The sequence below is a fragment of the Kogia breviceps genome, chromosome 14 (genome assembly GCF_026419965.1).
Source record: "Kogia breviceps isolate mKogBre1 chromosome 14, mKogBre1 haplotype 1, whole genome shotgun sequence".
Taxonomy (NCBI): Eukaryota; Metazoa; Chordata; class Mammalia; order Artiodactyla; family Physeteridae; genus Kogia; species Kogia breviceps.
The window spans coordinates 40,623,159-40,640,403 of NC_081323.1; the positions used below are offsets into that span (position 1 = coordinate 40,623,159).

At 38.3% G+C, this 17,245-nt stretch overlaps 1 protein-coding gene across 3 annotated transcripts in view; it reads right to left on the minus strand.

Moving 5' to 3' along the window:
- Positions 1 to 17,245, minus strand: part of PLCB1 (phospholipase C beta 1) — a 694,965-nt gene that overhangs the window by 446,951 nt on the left and 230,769 nt on the right. For all 3 annotated transcript variants that reach the window (XM_059039231.2, XM_059039234.2, XM_059039236.2), the window contains exon 3: positions 15,820 to 15,888. In XM_059039231.2, coding sequence (XP_058895214.1) covers positions 15,820 to 15,888 — 69 coding nt within the window. The remainder of the gene's footprint in view (positions 1 to 15,819; positions 15,889 to 17,245) is intronic.

Genomic DNA, 17,245 nt, shown 5'->3' on the forward strand with positions numbered 1-17,245 from the left:
ATGCAGGGGATATGGGTCCGTGCCCCTGTCTGAGAAGATCCCACAAGCCACGGAGCGGCTGGGCCCGTAAGCCATGACCGCTGAGCCTGCGCGTCCGGAGCCTGTGCTCCACAACGGGAGAGGCCACAACAGTGAGAGGCCCGTGTAACGCAAAAAAAAAAAAAAAAAAAAAGCAATATGTTTTGTTATGATTAAAGGAAATATTGTGAATGGACTTGGATTCACCACAGCCTGAATTTCTGCCCTTGAGTTAACGAGGCCACACCTTATTTATTGTGGCAAAGATACCATCAACAGAAGTCAGATGACAGCCCTGAATTTCCTGCTCCTCACTGCCTCCAAAACTATATGGTTTTTGATACATGATTTATCATGTAACATCTTGTTGCCAGAGAAACTAGCTCAACTTACAAAGGCAAGGTCTCGTTCAGCACAGTATATTATTTTTCTCTGGTAACTTTACAGTTTCTCAATTCATAATCTTGAATTGGGCATGAATATTGGTAAATTAAAAAGCATAACGTTTTAGGGGCTTCCCTGGTGGCGCAGTGGTTGAGAATCCGCCTGCCGATGCAGGGGACACGGGTTCGTGCCCCGGTCCGGGAAGATCCCACATGCCGCAGAGCGGCTGGGCCCGTGAGCCATGGCCGCTGAGCCTGCACGTCCGGAGCCTGCGCTCTGCAATGGGAGAGGCCACAACAGTGAGAGGCCCGCGTACCACAAAAAAAAAAAAAAAAAAAAGCATAACGTTTTAAAATGTGATTAAAAGAAGCTTGATGAATTTCTTGGTTCTTAGAACATTTGTAAGAATTTACTTAAAGAATTTAGGGTAAAGTAGCAAACTTAAGTATCTGGTGAAAATATTTACAGAGCAGAGAATCAATCTATATGACTTTTTGTAATTTTTGCACTGGAATAATAATTTACTTTTTTTTTCATGGAAAAAATTAAGGGCTCTAGTCATACCTCTACAGTATTTCAAATGTTCTACAGTATCCTTCAAATAAATTATTTGACTAAGAACTATCAACAGGAACCATGAAATTTTGAGCAGGTAGCCACAAAATTAGATATCCAGTCTAGTTTGCTATTAGTGACACAATTTATTCTTTAACACACTTCCCAAAATTTCTATCAACCATTAACTCATGAAATACCTCACTCAGTCATCTTTTAATTTATGATGTTCTAAGATCTTCTCTTTTTCAATATTGTACATTGATAATTTATTTGAAAGCATTATTGACTTTAAAAATGTGTAAACGAAGAAGTTGATTTTCAGTTTTCAGCTATTCGACATACTTAAGCATATGTGTGAGACAAAACTAACATGAGATCATAATTTTATTTAGATTTTCATCTGGTATCCATATTTGTAAGTAAAAATATGTAGACAATGCCTTCTAAATTATTTAATCTTTAAATAAAACTGCATGGGTGGAACTTGGTTAATATAGAAGCATGTTTTCAGAGTACCCAACAAAAAAAAATAAATCTCACTCATTAATTCCTATTTTAGACAGTAGGGGTTTACCTATGAGTTTTACCTATGGCAAAAATAATCAAGTCAATAGTTAATTTCTCAGATCTTTGTGTATGTCCCAACCCATGAAACTTCTTTATTAAATTCACACTAAGGTACTCTAAGGATGAAAGCAAATGTAATTCATGCACAGATACAAAAGGACATACTTAATTTCAACTAAAAAAAATAAAATTTAATTGTTAATTAATATTTGTAAAAGGAAAAGTTATGGTTGGCAATTTTTGACCAGATATTACAAATCCTGAAAACTTCTTGTAAAGAAATGTTCAATTTAAAATTTAAATGTTTGGGGCTTCCCTGGTGGCGCAGTGGTTGAGAGTCCGCCTGCCAATGCAGGGGACATGGATTCGTGCCCCAGTCTGGGAGGATCCCACATGCCGCGGAGCGGCTGGGCCCGTGAGCCATGGCCGCTGAGCCTGCGCGTCCGGAGCCTGTGCAACGCAAAGGGAGAGGCCACAACAGTGAGAGGCCTGCATACTGCAAAAGAAAAAAAAAATAATAAAATAAAATAAAATAAAATAAAATTTAAATATTTGAAATATGAATAATGAACAAAGTTGTTTTTTAAGTGTTGTTCAAGATATGATTAAAATTGAAAACTGCCAGAAAGTGAAAAGACTGCATAATATACATGGCAAATGTAAGTATCTAAAGGAAAAAATTGAAACTACAGCTGATCAAAAAAGAGTCTAATTTGTCAAATAATGACCCTGAGTTCAAGTCTATTAAACGTATGTGCCAATGACCTTTAGTTTTTGGGATAACGATAGCTACGGTTACAGAGCCCTGACTATGAAACATATATTATGGCCTTTAATCCTCACAACAACCCTGAGAAATAGTATTATGAACTTCATTTTATGAATAAGGAAATCAAGATATGAAGAAACTGATGACCGACTGTGGCCACAAAGATAACACTGGTTGGGGCTCTGAATGACTGCTGTCCCTTTAACACGAGGTTACAGAGTTAAAGCCTCATTTTCAGAGCATTAAGGTCAATTCGTGTGATCAGAGAATCAGCACTGCCTCCCCCTGCCCCCAACTACACACACACACACACACACACACACACACACACACACACACATCCATAAGGGAACCAGGAAGAAGCAATGGTTTTAAAAATTATTGCTCCCCAAGTAACTCTTACTTACTTTTTTTTTTGGCTGCGTTGGGTCTTCGTTGCTGTGTGCAACAGCTCCGCGAGCGGGGGCTACTCTTTGTTGCAGTGTGCAGGCTTCTCATTGCAGTGGCTTCTCTTGTTGTGGAGCACGGGCTCTAGCACACAGGCTTCAGTAGTTGTGGCACGCAGGCTCAGTAGTTGTGGCGCACGAGCTTAGTTGCTCTGAGGCATGTAGGATCTTCCCGGACCAGAGCTCGAACCTGTGTCCCCTGCATTGGCAGGCGGATTCTTAACCACTGTGCCACCAGGGAAGCCCAACCCTTACTTACTTTTACTTTAACCTCAATTCAAGCTTTATCTTGACTTCAAATCTTTCAAAAAATCTAAGTTGGTATCCGTTTTAAACAAATGATAAGATGTAAAGCTGTAGGAAACTGATCTCCAGAATTATCAGTAGACCTGGAATCCCACCCTAGCATTGCACCATGCATTAAGCTGGCCTAAATGCCAAACTACATCCCAGATACTGTGGAAATAAATTAAACTCTTGTGTTTTAAATGAGGTATTGACAATGCTGATGACCTTCTGTCATAAGCCAAGGTCTATGTTAAAAAAAAAAAAGGAGTGGGATAATGCTAATAAAGTTTAAAATTAAAAACAATACATGATATAATACAAGATAAAATTCAACTGTATATCATCAAGGGATTTTTACCTAAAGAAAGGTAAAAATATGGTTTAGATCACTCAAGAATTTGGTTTTTAAACATCTCTTATTAGGTATCTGCATTATTGTAGGAACAAGCACCACTCTTAAACTGGTGTTCCAGTCCCAATATAGAGTATGATTAACTTCGTAAGAACTGACTATAGAAACATTCACCAAAGCTAATTCAGCAGAACAGTAGTCCTATGAGATATGCTTGACAAAGGGGCCTGTTGTCCAAAAGAAAAGGAAAATGGCCCCGATCCACGTCAAACACATTATAGGCTCTGAGAAGTCCTGTAGTAAAGAAACAACATCTACAAAACTTATCTGACATTTCTATCTCGTAACAACTGTTAGTATTCCAAGGAACTCACTTAGAGAAATACTGAGTTAATTATTATTTTTTAAAGTTTTCTCTGTCCCTAAGAGAAAATAAGGCTAATCATCTTCACATTACATTCATTCACAGCCAATAGTGACCAACAAGCTCTTCTTCCAGCTCCACTGGTCTTTCCTGAAATCAGTAAAGCTCGAATACAAATTACAATATCAAGAAACATCTGGATGGCATGGAGAAAATGTGTTGGTGTGTGAGACTGAAATGTGAATTTTCTGACCTGTTAGAACCAATGATCCTGTTTCACAGGCAAACAACACATATTCTGCTTAGTTAGGCTATTCCATGTCCTATAAATCTCTATGGATGTTAAGTTCAGTAGGCTTAGAAAACTTTATTTCTGCCCTTAACAAAGATCTATCAAGTAGCAAATATTTCACTACATTATTTTGTCTTTTAAATGTCATTCTTTACATAAAATCAAGGCTATTTCTTCAGGCACTTTAAATTTCACATTTTACACAGCTAAGAATGTTAATTGTGTTCATTCACATCAAGGAATGAGAAAAACTACGGTGAAAGTATTCTTTCATCCATGAAAATACCTTACTGTGTGTTAGGTGTCACATTCCAAGCCCGCAATATGGGATTTTATGCTTTTGTGGTAAATAGAAGGAATTTAGGAATTTTCAGCCATTTTCCATTGAAGGATGAGAAACATGAATTTCTAGTACATATTCTTTTTTATTTTTATTTATTTTTAATTGAAGTATAGTTGATTTACAATGTTGTGTTAATTTCTGCTGAATAGCAAAGTGATTTAGTTATACATATATATACATTCTTTTTTCATATTCTTTTCCATTGTGGTTTATCATAGGGTATTGAATATAGTTCTCTGTGCTATACAGTAAGACCTAGTACAAATCCTTAAATTCCTTCCATTCTACCAAGCTGCTCACAAATTAATATTACTATATAGCACACTGTGGCTGGCAAAGCCCTTTCGGGTATATGCATCATTTAATTCTCACAATGACTCCATGGTAGTCATAAACATTCCTTTTACTCCCCCAACTTTTTCTTCTCTTATATCATGAGTCAAATCACATTCCAGTTTTTTTCCCTGTTGGACACGTGTCAAATTACATGAAAAATACTTTAGAACCTAATCTCCAACAAGAAGGTAGTTCAAGTAATATATATGCTTAATTACCCATCAGACTCACTGAGTGCTAAGAAGAATAAACCAACATTGAACCCAAGGCAGGTAGGCAGTTAAGTCACAAGGAGTGAGCTCCTAAAGTGTGTCCGATATGAGGATGCATGTCTTGTTACCAACTATATTCCAACTTACCAGACAACCCTATCTAATGGGTATTATTCCCACAGAGAAGCTAAGAAACCTTCTTGGGATCCCTCAGTTACTACGTGCACTGAGATTTGAATTTGGGTCTCTCTGACCCTAAGTTTTGTCTTCCATTTCCAAGCAGTGTTTCCAATTTTACTTCAATGGTTTCATTGTGCAGAAAAATATACCAACATGTTCTTAACTGTTCTTAACTGAAAGTAAATTGCTCTAAAATTATTCTGATTGTTGGGAAAATCTATTTAACTCTTGGCAAATCTCGGCAGTTTTCTGAATAAGAACTGTAAATCTTAGTACAGTGGGTTGCTGTGATAGTTCACTGTGGACAATGGTTTGGCTGCAAAAATAAATGTGTTTTGAGTTTTCTACAGTTAATATATAAAAATAGATTTTCACAGGTAGGTTTAAGTAAAGCTACAAAAGTATAAGACTCTCATGTGGAGTAACCCATAGCAGTACTTGAGTTCTACTGTAAATAGGTAAATTATGCAACTCTAATTGGCTTTTGCTTACTACAGTACCTCACATGAGCATCAGTTATACTTTTTATTTTCTTACTAAAAGTCATTAAGGATGATAGCTAAAATATATTTAATACATACAATGGACATGAGAGTTGTGTTAAGGGCTTTACATGCATTATTACACTGAGTCCTTATAGTAACCAGGTAAGATAAACATAGAGATTATTTCCATAATTCAAATGGGGCAACTAAATCTCAGAGATATGGAATAACCTCCTGGGTTATATAGCTAGTAATTGGCTTTGAGGCTTGGCCATCTGACCCAAAAGCTTGCACGCATGACTATACTCTATTAGGCACTTAGATGTGCAAAGACACTTATTGGGGGTCTGGGGTATAGAAGAATGGGTGTGAATGTGCTGATGAAACAAAAACAACATAAGCTTCAATAAAGGCCCTCTGTAAAAGCAATAAATAATATCTATTTCTGAAATGATTCCAGCTACACATTTATATCCACTTTGACTATTGATTATAAAGAAAAAAAATCTACTTATTTATATTAGATCTATTGTGAAATAATCCTTTGTAATGTAGTGAAAAAATACTGTTATGGGCTGAATTGTGCTGCCTCCACCCATATTCATATGTTGAATCCCTAGCCACCCCTGCAAGAGTGTGATTATACTTGAGGATAAAGTCTTTAAAGAGTTAATTATGTTAAAATGAGGTAATTAGGGTGGACCCTAGTCCAATATGACTGGGGTCCTTATAAGAAGAGAAAACCAGGACACAGATAAGTATAGAGGGAGGACCATTTGAAGTCAAAGGGAAAAGACAGACATCTACAAGCCAAGGAGAGAGGCTTCAGAAGAAACCAAGCCTGCCAACACCTGATCTCAGACTTCAAACCTCCAGAATGATGAGAATATAAATTTCTGTTGTTTAAGTCACCCTGTCTTTGGTACTTTGTTATGGCAGCTGGAAAACTCTCATACAAGTACTATGACACACTTATTATATTAAGTATAGCTGGGCAAGTTGAAGGAAGACTAGCCTGAAAATTAGTCCTTTTGACAAGAGAATATTGCAGGAAAGTTCTCAATGCCTTACTGCATAAAGTCCTTATTTTAAAAAGAGAAACATCCATTTAAGCTGACACTCTTTTTACTGAGAGCAATGGTTCTCAGACTTGGTTAAACGCAGGAATCGCTGGGGAGATTTAAAGAAAAAAGCGATGCTTAAGCCCCACATCAGACATTTTGATTTAATTGATATGGATGTGGCCTGGACATCGAGATTTTTAAAACTCCTCCGGCGCCTCTCATATCTCTATATTAGAACCAAAGTTTGAAAACCCTGGCTTAGAGAGCAGTTCACTATTTTGAATTAACTTAAGAAATTAATATCAAGTATATCCACAAGGTGGCGTATTATTTCATTCAAAAGAATTAAAATTGAGAAATGTTTCCAAAATGCACCTCTGTACCATTGTATGTAAAACAGATTGGATTTAGATTGAAATCACACCAGATAGAAGCAGTGATAGAATGAGTCAGAACCTTCTGAAAAGACCTGGGGTTTAGTTAACTCATGGAACTAATCCTGTCTTCAACAAGGGGTCCACTCTGGCCATCGTGAGAATGCTCTTAGCTGCCATGTCTTTCACCTACTGTTAACCTTTGCCAGAACTGTGGCCTCCCCCTTCCCCTTCCACAACTCTTCAGGGGCCTTTTGAACTCTGTGGCAGTAGATACTAAGACAGATGCTTGCTATTATTAAAAGCAAAATGGAATCTTTATTCAGCCATACACATGCTTAGTTCACCATATTTTACAGATGGACACACACACACACACACACACACACACACACACACACACACATATATATATATATATATATATATATATATATATATATATATATATACTGAGTAATGGCGGCGTCACTCAAATGCTCAAATTTAATTGTTGATAGGAGACAATCCAACGCCTTCTCAAATTTGGGAATTTATATCAACATCCCAGACAAGACTTAGCTTAGCTGTGATTGCTTATAAAAAAGTTAAAAGTTTTTAACCGTTAGAGAAGATATTCTATACTTTAATGGTAGCTTTAAAAATCTTCTCTTGTTCACTATTGAACAGCCATGAGGTTGAGGGGCAGGTGAAAAAGACAGAAGAGTTTTAAATGCAAAGATCTACTAAGGGAACCATTCCTTACCCCCTCAGCATCCTGATATTTCTGCTACCAAATCTCCAACTAGTTATATAAAGGTTTTTGTTTCCAAGGAAACCACTGACATCTATGGAATTTAATGAACATGAAAAAGGAACTATGCCATATAATTTACATCTGGAGATAAATGTGAATAGTTGTCGAAACCATTAAACACACATTGATAATTCTGTGGATTTTTAGCCTTAATTTTCTCCATTTTGTAAAGATGTAAATAAACATTTATATAAAGAAAATGACCCCCAGAAATGAACACCCCACACCCCCAAATCAGCTACTGCACCATGTCAGGTAAATTAAGAAACAGTTGGAACCAAGATTATGGGCTGAAGGTAAATCTCCTCAGCAACTGAGTGGAAAGAGAGAGAAACGTTTATCTTGTTGTATAATGGGTTTTCTTCTTCTTTAGTAAACCTCAAATATCTACACCAAATCTTATGACTGCGGCTTCACACAATGGTGAAATCTGTTCAAAGTCAGGGAAATGGCTTATATCAGCAAAGGGGGACAGTAAATAAAGCACAACTCCAGGACTCATGGATGATTCATTAAAACCACTGTTCTATAACATCCAAACAACAGCTCATTATGAGATTTACATATTGGCATCCAGATTCTATGATGAGCTATTGAAGATTTGACAGCCCTTAAATAAATAACCTATTTGATGCTATTGATATAGAGAAAACATTTAAAGCATATATAAAATGGTATCTCAATAAAGTTACAAGTATGTAAAAGCAAAAAATAAATAAATAAAAGGACTAGAAGGAAATTCCACAATTTTACCCAAATGACAACTCCCTCCTTCTTGAAATACTTTTTTAGGTGCCCAAGATATGCTCTCTTCTGATTCTCCTCCCTCCTCTGGCTGTTCCTTCTCAGTCTCTCTCTTTTTTTTTTTTTATTGTGGCAAAATATATATACCATAAAATTTATCATTTTAATGGTTGTCAAGTGATGCAGTTTAGTGACCTTAAGTAAATTTAGGTTGTTGCGCAATATTACCACCATTTATCCGCAGAGCCTTTCATCGTCTCAAACTGAAACTCTGCCCCCAGTAAACAGTAACTCCCCCTACTCCCTACCCCCAGCCCCTGGAAACAGCCATTCTCCTTTCTGCTCTATGGATTTGACTACTCTAGCTGCCTCATATAAGTGGAATCACATAATGTTTGTCATTTTTGTGTCTGGCTTATTTCACTTAGCATACTTTCTCCTAGGTTTATCCATGTTGTAGCCTGTGTTAAAATTTCATTCATTTTTAAGGCTGAATAATATTCCATTGTATGTATCTAGCACATTTTGTATATCCATTCATCTACTGATTGACATTTGGGTTTTTTCACCTTTGGTCATTGTAAGTAATGTTACTATGAACACGGGTATACAAGCATCTTTAAGGTTCCTGCTTTCCATTCTTTGGGGGAAATATACCAGTCTCAGTCTCTTTTCTTGGTTCCTCCTCATCTCTTCAAAGTCTAAATGCTGGAGGTCACAGGGTTTAGATATCAGAACTTTCTTGGACGCCTACGTTCCTTAGGAGACCTCCCTTGGCTTTGAGCTTTAAAGAATCAAAGTTATTTATAACTCCATGGCCAATTTCCCCTGACCTCCAGATTTGTAGATCCAAATATGATATCAGATAGAAGTCTAATTGGCATCTCAAACTTTAAATATCTAAAAACCAAGCTGAATTTTTCTGTTTAAATGTGCTTCTTCCTTCCCATTTCAGGATATGGCAACTCAATTCTCCCACTTTCCCAGGTCAAAGCACTCAGAGTTGTTCTTGAATCCTTTCTTTTCCCCGTACTTCCCATCCAATGCATTGACAAATCCTGTGGTTCTGCCTTTAAAACATATTCAAATTTTGGTGTTTTTCTACACCTTTTTGTTAAAAATCATCATCAACTCTGTCCAGGATATTTGCTACAGCCATTTAGTTGGTCTCCCTGCTTTTTTCTTTGTCCTCTCAAGCCTGTGGCCAGTGATGCTTTTAAAAGCTAGGTCAGATCTTTGTCTCTCCTCTGCTCAGAACATTCAGATCCTTTCCCATGTCTCTCAAAGGAAAAGCCAAAATCATTAGCAGGGCCTATGAAGCCCAAAATAATGTGGTCCTCGGCCACCTCTCTGACTTTCACCTTTCTTTGCTGCACTCCACTGTAGCCACACTGGCCTCACATTTGGTTTTGAAATATGCCAAGCTTGTTCCTACCTCAGTGCCTTTGCTCTTGCTGTGCCCTCTCTGCCTGGAATGCTTCTCCTTCTCTTAATTCATGTCTCTGCTTATATGATCTCATCTTATCAAGAGAGCTTACTCACTAGGGCTCAGTAAAACAAGAAGCCTCTTTATCACTCATGGTCTATGGTCTCCTGTCCTTGCTTCATTTGTCTCTGTGGGACTTATCAGTTATATGTTTCCCTCACCCAGAGGGGTGCTGGAGGGCCTGCTCACAGGGCTGAAGGCTGTGGTGTACACTGCTTTCCAACTCTCAGTGATGTCAGAGTGTGGTTTGAAACCCATCAGGTTCGGAATATTCACCCAAAGGATACCAGGAAACACAACAAATCAGGGATTTCCTTCCCTCCTTCCCTTCTTCCCTCCATCTCCCTTCCTTCCTTCCTTCCTTCCTTCCTTCCTTCCCTCCTTCCCTCCCTCCTTCTCCCTCACTCCCTTCCTTCCTTTCTTTTTCTTTCTTTCTCTTTTTTTTGAAAGCCAGTTTACCACTATCACCTCTTCCCTACTCTGAAAAGGAATGTTATATGAGAAAAGACTTATTTGTCTTTTTTGTTCATTGTTGTTTTCCTAGTGCCCAGAACAGTGCCTGGCAGAAACAGGTACTCAATGTCCATTTGTCAAAGCAATAATGACATTGAAAAGTCATCATTTTTATATAAGGATTAGGAAACCAAAACCTGATCAGCTTTTAAAATTTAGTTTAATCTACCTTATGTGATTGTGGTGATACATACAGATTTCCCCCATTATTGAAAAGTAGAGCATCCCTGTGAAAGTTTTCACAAGCTGAAATGGCATAAAGTGAAGAAGCAATTACCTTAGGACACATCTTGCTAAGGGAGGCACAAAATAAACTGAGATAAAGCACAGATGCTCATAGACACAGCACAAAGCTGGGGTGGCTTGATGCTGAGATGCTGAGTGCAGTTCCCAGGGAAGGATCTTGGCAGTGCCCCGCTCAGGGCTTGCCTCTATAAGCGCTCCTCCGCCGCAAACAAAAGCTGAATGCTATTTTTCTGCTTTTCACCATGTTTTGTAAAAGTGAAAATCCTCTTCAGATTTCTTTCATTTAGCTAAAACACATACTAATGTAGGTCTTTCGAAAAAAACGAAGCGGTGTAAAGTGAACTTTCGAAAAGTAGGGAGTACCTCTACCACCTAGAATTTAATTGTGCCCTGGATATATACAAGGTATCTGTGTTCAAATTAATATCACACACTTGAAATACACTGCCTTTTACTGATAGGAGGAACTAGGTAATTGTCAGTTAAGCAAAAGAAGCAGTTTTCTTTGCACAAAATACAGTTTGAAAGTACGACCATAGACATATTTTTCAGTGATACTGCTGCATGCATATGGAGACTTGAATACAGGCAGCACATTGTTTTCATGGACTAAAACCTGGGAGCGCCTCTGTAACTGTGGTATTACTCCCTCAGGAATCCAAAGCAATCCTAGAACTGCTTTCAAGAAGACACGTGAAAAATTTGACATGTCCTTCTTCTTTTCTTTTCTTTTCTTTTTGTTTGCATAAGACCTTATCTTGGTTCAAATGTTACCGGACTTTTTGTCTTAAGTTCACCTGATTTGCTATGACCAAAGTAAGAAGTTTTAGGTGATGTAAACCTGCTGGACATCAGTTTTATAATCTGTAACATGGAGTGCCTTGGCTTGATCAACTGCCCTTAAAAGTTGGAATCAATACTTAACAAGACTTACACACCTAAAACCCTGTGCTCCCCCGACACCCATTTCATAGACGAGGAAGTAGAGGCCCAGATAGAAAGAACAACTTAAGCTCGTTAATGTCAGAGTGGGCACCCAAAACCACATCTCCGCTTTCCTAGTCCCATTTACTTTTCAACATTCCTAAGGATGAAATAATTCCTAAGAATCCTAAAGATAAAAAAACTCTCTTTATCAGAAATGCATTCAGAAATGCTGCTGAAAACTTTCTGGGATAGCCTATAGAAAAAAATACACTTCTTGTGTTCTAGAACATACACTCACATACACACAAAAAAGTATCAGAAAACCTGCTCTGCACAAGACACTGATATTTTTCATTCTAGTGAGGCCTAATTCGTTTTATTAATGCTATGCCACTAACAGATCAGAAACCACAGTGATAAACACTCCTTTAAAAAGCAAAGATCCTTTTGAAATGAAGATCCAGAGAGCATGTGTATATGGCATAGACAAGATGTATATAACACAGAACGTTTCTCTTTACATGTGCTTCATAAACCTGCGGGCGGGAGGGTGGGCAGCAAGGTAGGGAAGGTGGAAGGGGAGACAAAGGAGAGAGCAAGAAAAGAAACATAAATACATTTTAGATTTCAAAGGATACGATTTTTTTAGTGTGATTTTTCCTTTTGGATAAAAATCTCCCAATTCCTCTCCAGTGAGAAATTTCAAAACTGATAACTTGAACAAAAGCTGGGTACAGAAAAGCAGATCTGGAATCGCATGCATTGTGTTGGGAGTCTACATTTAAAATTCATTAATGGGGCAACATGTAGAAGCTTTTTCACGTCCTATAAATGTTATTTCAAATCACAGCAGGCATAGAAAACAGTTCATCTTCAACTAGATTGTGAATTTTTATATAATGAGATGCTGTGAAAAACAAAAATAAAATGAATACACAGATAAATATTTGCAGGGTGCCTGGGTATTTTGATAAATAGTATCTGTTCCACACATGTTCTGTCTTCCTCTCTGATCTATAAGCCCCCGCAGAAAGTCTTCCACTCAATCTGTCTTCATATTACATTGACTTCTTGTCCAAAGTTCCCAAGCTTTTCTCACTCCATACTGGTTGGTGTCTTTACACTTTGCAATTGTCCTGCTGCTTCTGTTGTAGCCAACACAATGGTCCCCTCTTATTTAGTTTTCCTCCTCCGGTCCATATGTCCCCTTCTATGAGGTGGCTATGCTGCAATCATTTTGGAATACTCTGGAGGAAACTAGCTTCTCTTTTGGTCCCTGCCACATAGAACTGCTGCCACATGGGAAGCTGGGAGCTGCCAGGGATGGTGTGCAGAGGTGGCCACCATGGGGACCCTGAGGATGGAAAGGGAATCCCTTCCAGCACCTTGGAAGCCAGTTTGGTGAGAGAAAGAGGCACCTATTCTTTGGTGACATTTTTTTCAGCAGCTGAATGCGACTTCATCTAAACCCAGAAATTCCACTGAATTGTTCAATACATTCCAATCATTTTTAAATAAATTATCTTTTTATTTATCCAGTTCAAGCCAAGGTTTTCTTTTGCAACTTAAAGATTTTAGAACTGGTATTAATACCTACTTCTTTCTTTCCTGTCCATCCACCAAGCCCCTTTCAGTCAAGCCCCTGCTCCAATCTCTCTTTATAACATCAACTTTTCCAAGTTGAGTGAAATGAATCTGACTTCCTGCAAATCTGAATTGTAATTTTAATAATAATAAATACAAAAATAATGATGATAATACCAACAACAGTGGCTACTACTTAATGGGTGTTTACTATATAGTGGTGATGAGTTCAGGCAGCAGTGTTCAAATTTTGTGGCAAATTTACTTTTCAAAACACTGATGCCACACTGCACATTTAATCAGATTCTTGTAGCATATCTGGAAGTAGACAACAAGGATCAGCCTTTTTTTTAAAGCTCTCCAGGTAATTCTACAAGCTCTTAAATTTGAGAACTTCTCTGCTAAATTTTGCCAATGAATTATTTTATTTAATCCTTACAGCAATGATATGAAGCAGTCATTTATTATTAGTAGCATTAGTATTAGTATTATCACTATTTAGCCAGTGAGGAAGAAGTCTCAGGAATTTCACACAGGTAACATGTGACAGAACCTGGCTTTGAAAATATTAAAATAGATTGAGGTGCTTGAACCCCAGCAGGGAATAGGAAGTGAAAAAAAGCCAAGAACATGGATAAACCACAGAGAAAGCAAATCTTAGTGGAAAAAACAGTAAAAGCCAGAGCATTCTGAGTGTTGAAATCTGTCCTCAATAGAAGCCTTTTAGAATCTAATAGTGGTTTAGCAACTGAGCAGAGTACACACCCTAGTTCTGTTCATTTCTCATCATTCAACAGACATTTATCGAAACACGTACATAAATGAAACACTTAACTGATAAGCAGGCTGTGGGCTGCAGTAAAAGAGTCAAGCCTGAAAGAAAGTCTCCACGTGTCAGAAGAATTGACTTGAATTCCCTAAGCGCAGAAACAAAGGGGGTCTGAAAGAGGGTAGGCAACTGTCTTTAACCAATATTGACAATGAAACTTCAAGTTAGGCCAATAAACTTGCGTTGAAAGACAAACTTTATAACTGTTATCAATATAGTTCTCAGAACTATCAATAACAGGCTTACATGAAACCTGGCTGAAATGTTGAGAGAAGAAGAAAGAAATTTGTTTTTTACCCTGAAAATTGAACAATTTTGAATCATCAACAAAGCATTAATGATGATAAGCTTGATACAAAACCGAAAGACCAAACCATTGAAATATCATTGCATTACTGAGAAATGAATGTAAATAATGGGCCGTTTTCACATGAAACACTTATAGAAACCTTCGTGAAAATAATTCTGATTTCTCTCTCTTTTCATTTTCCACATTTTCCTGTAGATCATCTTAACCCCTTCAGCAATAAAAGCAGTTCTTGCCTGTTTGCTCTATGACAAAATTTGCCAGCAACTACTGCACTGTTAGGTATCTGAAGAACAATCATTGTAGGCGACTTTTTCCCTTCCTGCATCTCCACAGCAACAGCTAATTTTTGATGTCAAAGAAATTGTTTTGACTTTTTAAGGAATAAAACAAAAGTTGCAGGTAGATACTCAAATAGAAAATCTCTAGTTTTATATCAATTATGGAAGGAGGCAAGAGTCCCTGAATGGCACCTGTACTTCCCTATTTGCCAATATTCTCTCTGTGCTACAAAAGAAGTCTTTAAAGTACTAAGATTTAAATAAAGAGTAGTTTCCCACTTTGATGGCAAGTCAACACATCTTGCTACTGTACCCTACCAGATAACCTAATTTTAAAAATATATGTATGTTTTATTCAATAATTCTTTTTGGCCGCACCGCATGGCATGCAGGATCTTAGTTCCCCGACCGGGGAATGAACCCATGCCCCCTGCAGTGGAAGCACAGAGTCTTAACCACTGGACAGCCAGGGAAGTCCCATATTCAACATTTTTAAACCATCTTCCAAAACTAAATAAACTGCAAACACTGCTTTAGATATTTCTTCAGTAAGTTTTTCAAAGCCAAGCTAGTTGACATTCCACATAACTGATCCCAAAGTCTGCGGGTGTTCACTGGGAACATTTGCAGAAAGATTTGACACTCTCTGGCTTCATGGATGGAATGATTCCAACTGCAAAGCATTTGAGCTAAAGGGTCTTGTTTATCTGTCTAAAAGGTTAGTTCACGTATGCTTACGAGGCTGGAGGAATTTTTCAAATACTTTTAAGCACGTTTTGAATATTTAAAATTACCCAGTAACTTTGGCATTTTTTTTTTTCCAAAACAAAAGTAAGATTCGAGAGCATAAAGCAAGCCCCATGTCCAACTGCCTCTATATTTGCTCGTTGTTTCCATCTTTTAACAAAAATGGTAGTGTTTAGAGCATACTGGTCTCTGAAAGGACTGGCTGTTTTATTGCGTTTTATAACATCTACAACAGAGAAACTTGTAACTGGGGCAATTACTTGATACCAGGACACAGCTAAATAATCAAGGCAGCATCTGGTGTGCGTACTACACTCCACTTCCTACCTTGGGAGCCTTGGCGTGTTTCCCACATCTGGCATCTTTGACAAGGCTGAGATCTAACAGCTCCGTCTCCTGGAAGGCAAAAATGTGAAATTGTTAAGCATACACACAGATCTTTTTTCTTTGTTTTATAGCATTGACATCACTTTAAAAAATAATATTATCTTAAGACTTGCCTGAAAATTTCTCTGCTGTTGGGATATTTTTCCTCTTACATGCATTGCCTATCAATCAAATTGGAATGGAAACAACAAGATAGCTAACTGCTAATTCTTCAGTTTTATATATATATATATATATATATATATATGTATCTCATAACACATTTTGAAATGTAAATATGTCTATCCTACAAGCTATTCCTAAGTCATGATGAATCAGGCCTTCCTGTTCCCTTGTTGAAAAATAATCCTGAGAGTCACTCTGAGTGTAGGTGAGGATTTGTGAGTGGGGTAGGGGATTAGGACGGGGAAGTGGGAGGAGACGCTCCCCTCAGCTCACAGGATACCCAGCTCACCTGGCCAAGGTAAAGACGCAGACGTTCCTCCCCAACCTACACCCCAGCTTTTTGCACACATCCCTTATGCCCTGATCTTTTCATTTATTCATTATATATTATTGAACACCTATAACATGCCAGTTACTCTAGGGTACAAGACATATAAGATATGGCTGCTTCTCTGGATGGACCTGTGGAGTAAAGTATATGCATAAGACAAGGGAGAGCGTGCTAATGCCAACTTTAAAGTGAACTGCTGGGGTTGGGGGGTGCGGTCAACAGAGAAAAGATCATTTTTCCCTGAGAGGCTCAGAAAAAAGTCTGTGGAGCACAGAGAAGAGAAGTGGGCAGGGAAGGGGCTCACCCAGCTGGAGTGTACCACATGAGCAAATATCCAGACAAGAGAGGACCAGAGGTTCGGGCAGAACCTTGAGGTCTTCATGGCCCTTAGTGCTCAGAGCAGGAGAATAATGCATAGGAAGCGAGTGGGAAGAAGAGGGGGATAAGGGGGCATCCAAGGGTGCGGAAGACCACAAGGGAAGGCACAATGGAAGTGGGGGAGGGGACCCACATGGCTGACATTCAGAATTCCATCACTGGGGCACAGAACATATGAATGAAAATCATGGTAGATGAGACCAGAAAGGGAACTGGGCAAAAGGATGGAAACCCTGAAAGTCCGGCTAAGGGCACTGAGCCATGAAATTTGGGACACACACGTCACCGAGTCATACGGTGAACTCTGCCACCAGCCAGATGAGACTGTGGTGCAATAAGCAGAGCCATCCAACCTGTTTCCTAGAGAAGGAACCAGTGGGATTCAGGCATCTACCCCCATCTCCCAGCGGGAGGAACTGCATCTGGACAGGAGTGGCTGTAATTTCTCATAGGCCCCAACATCTACAAGGACTGGCTCCACGGGTTCCCAGA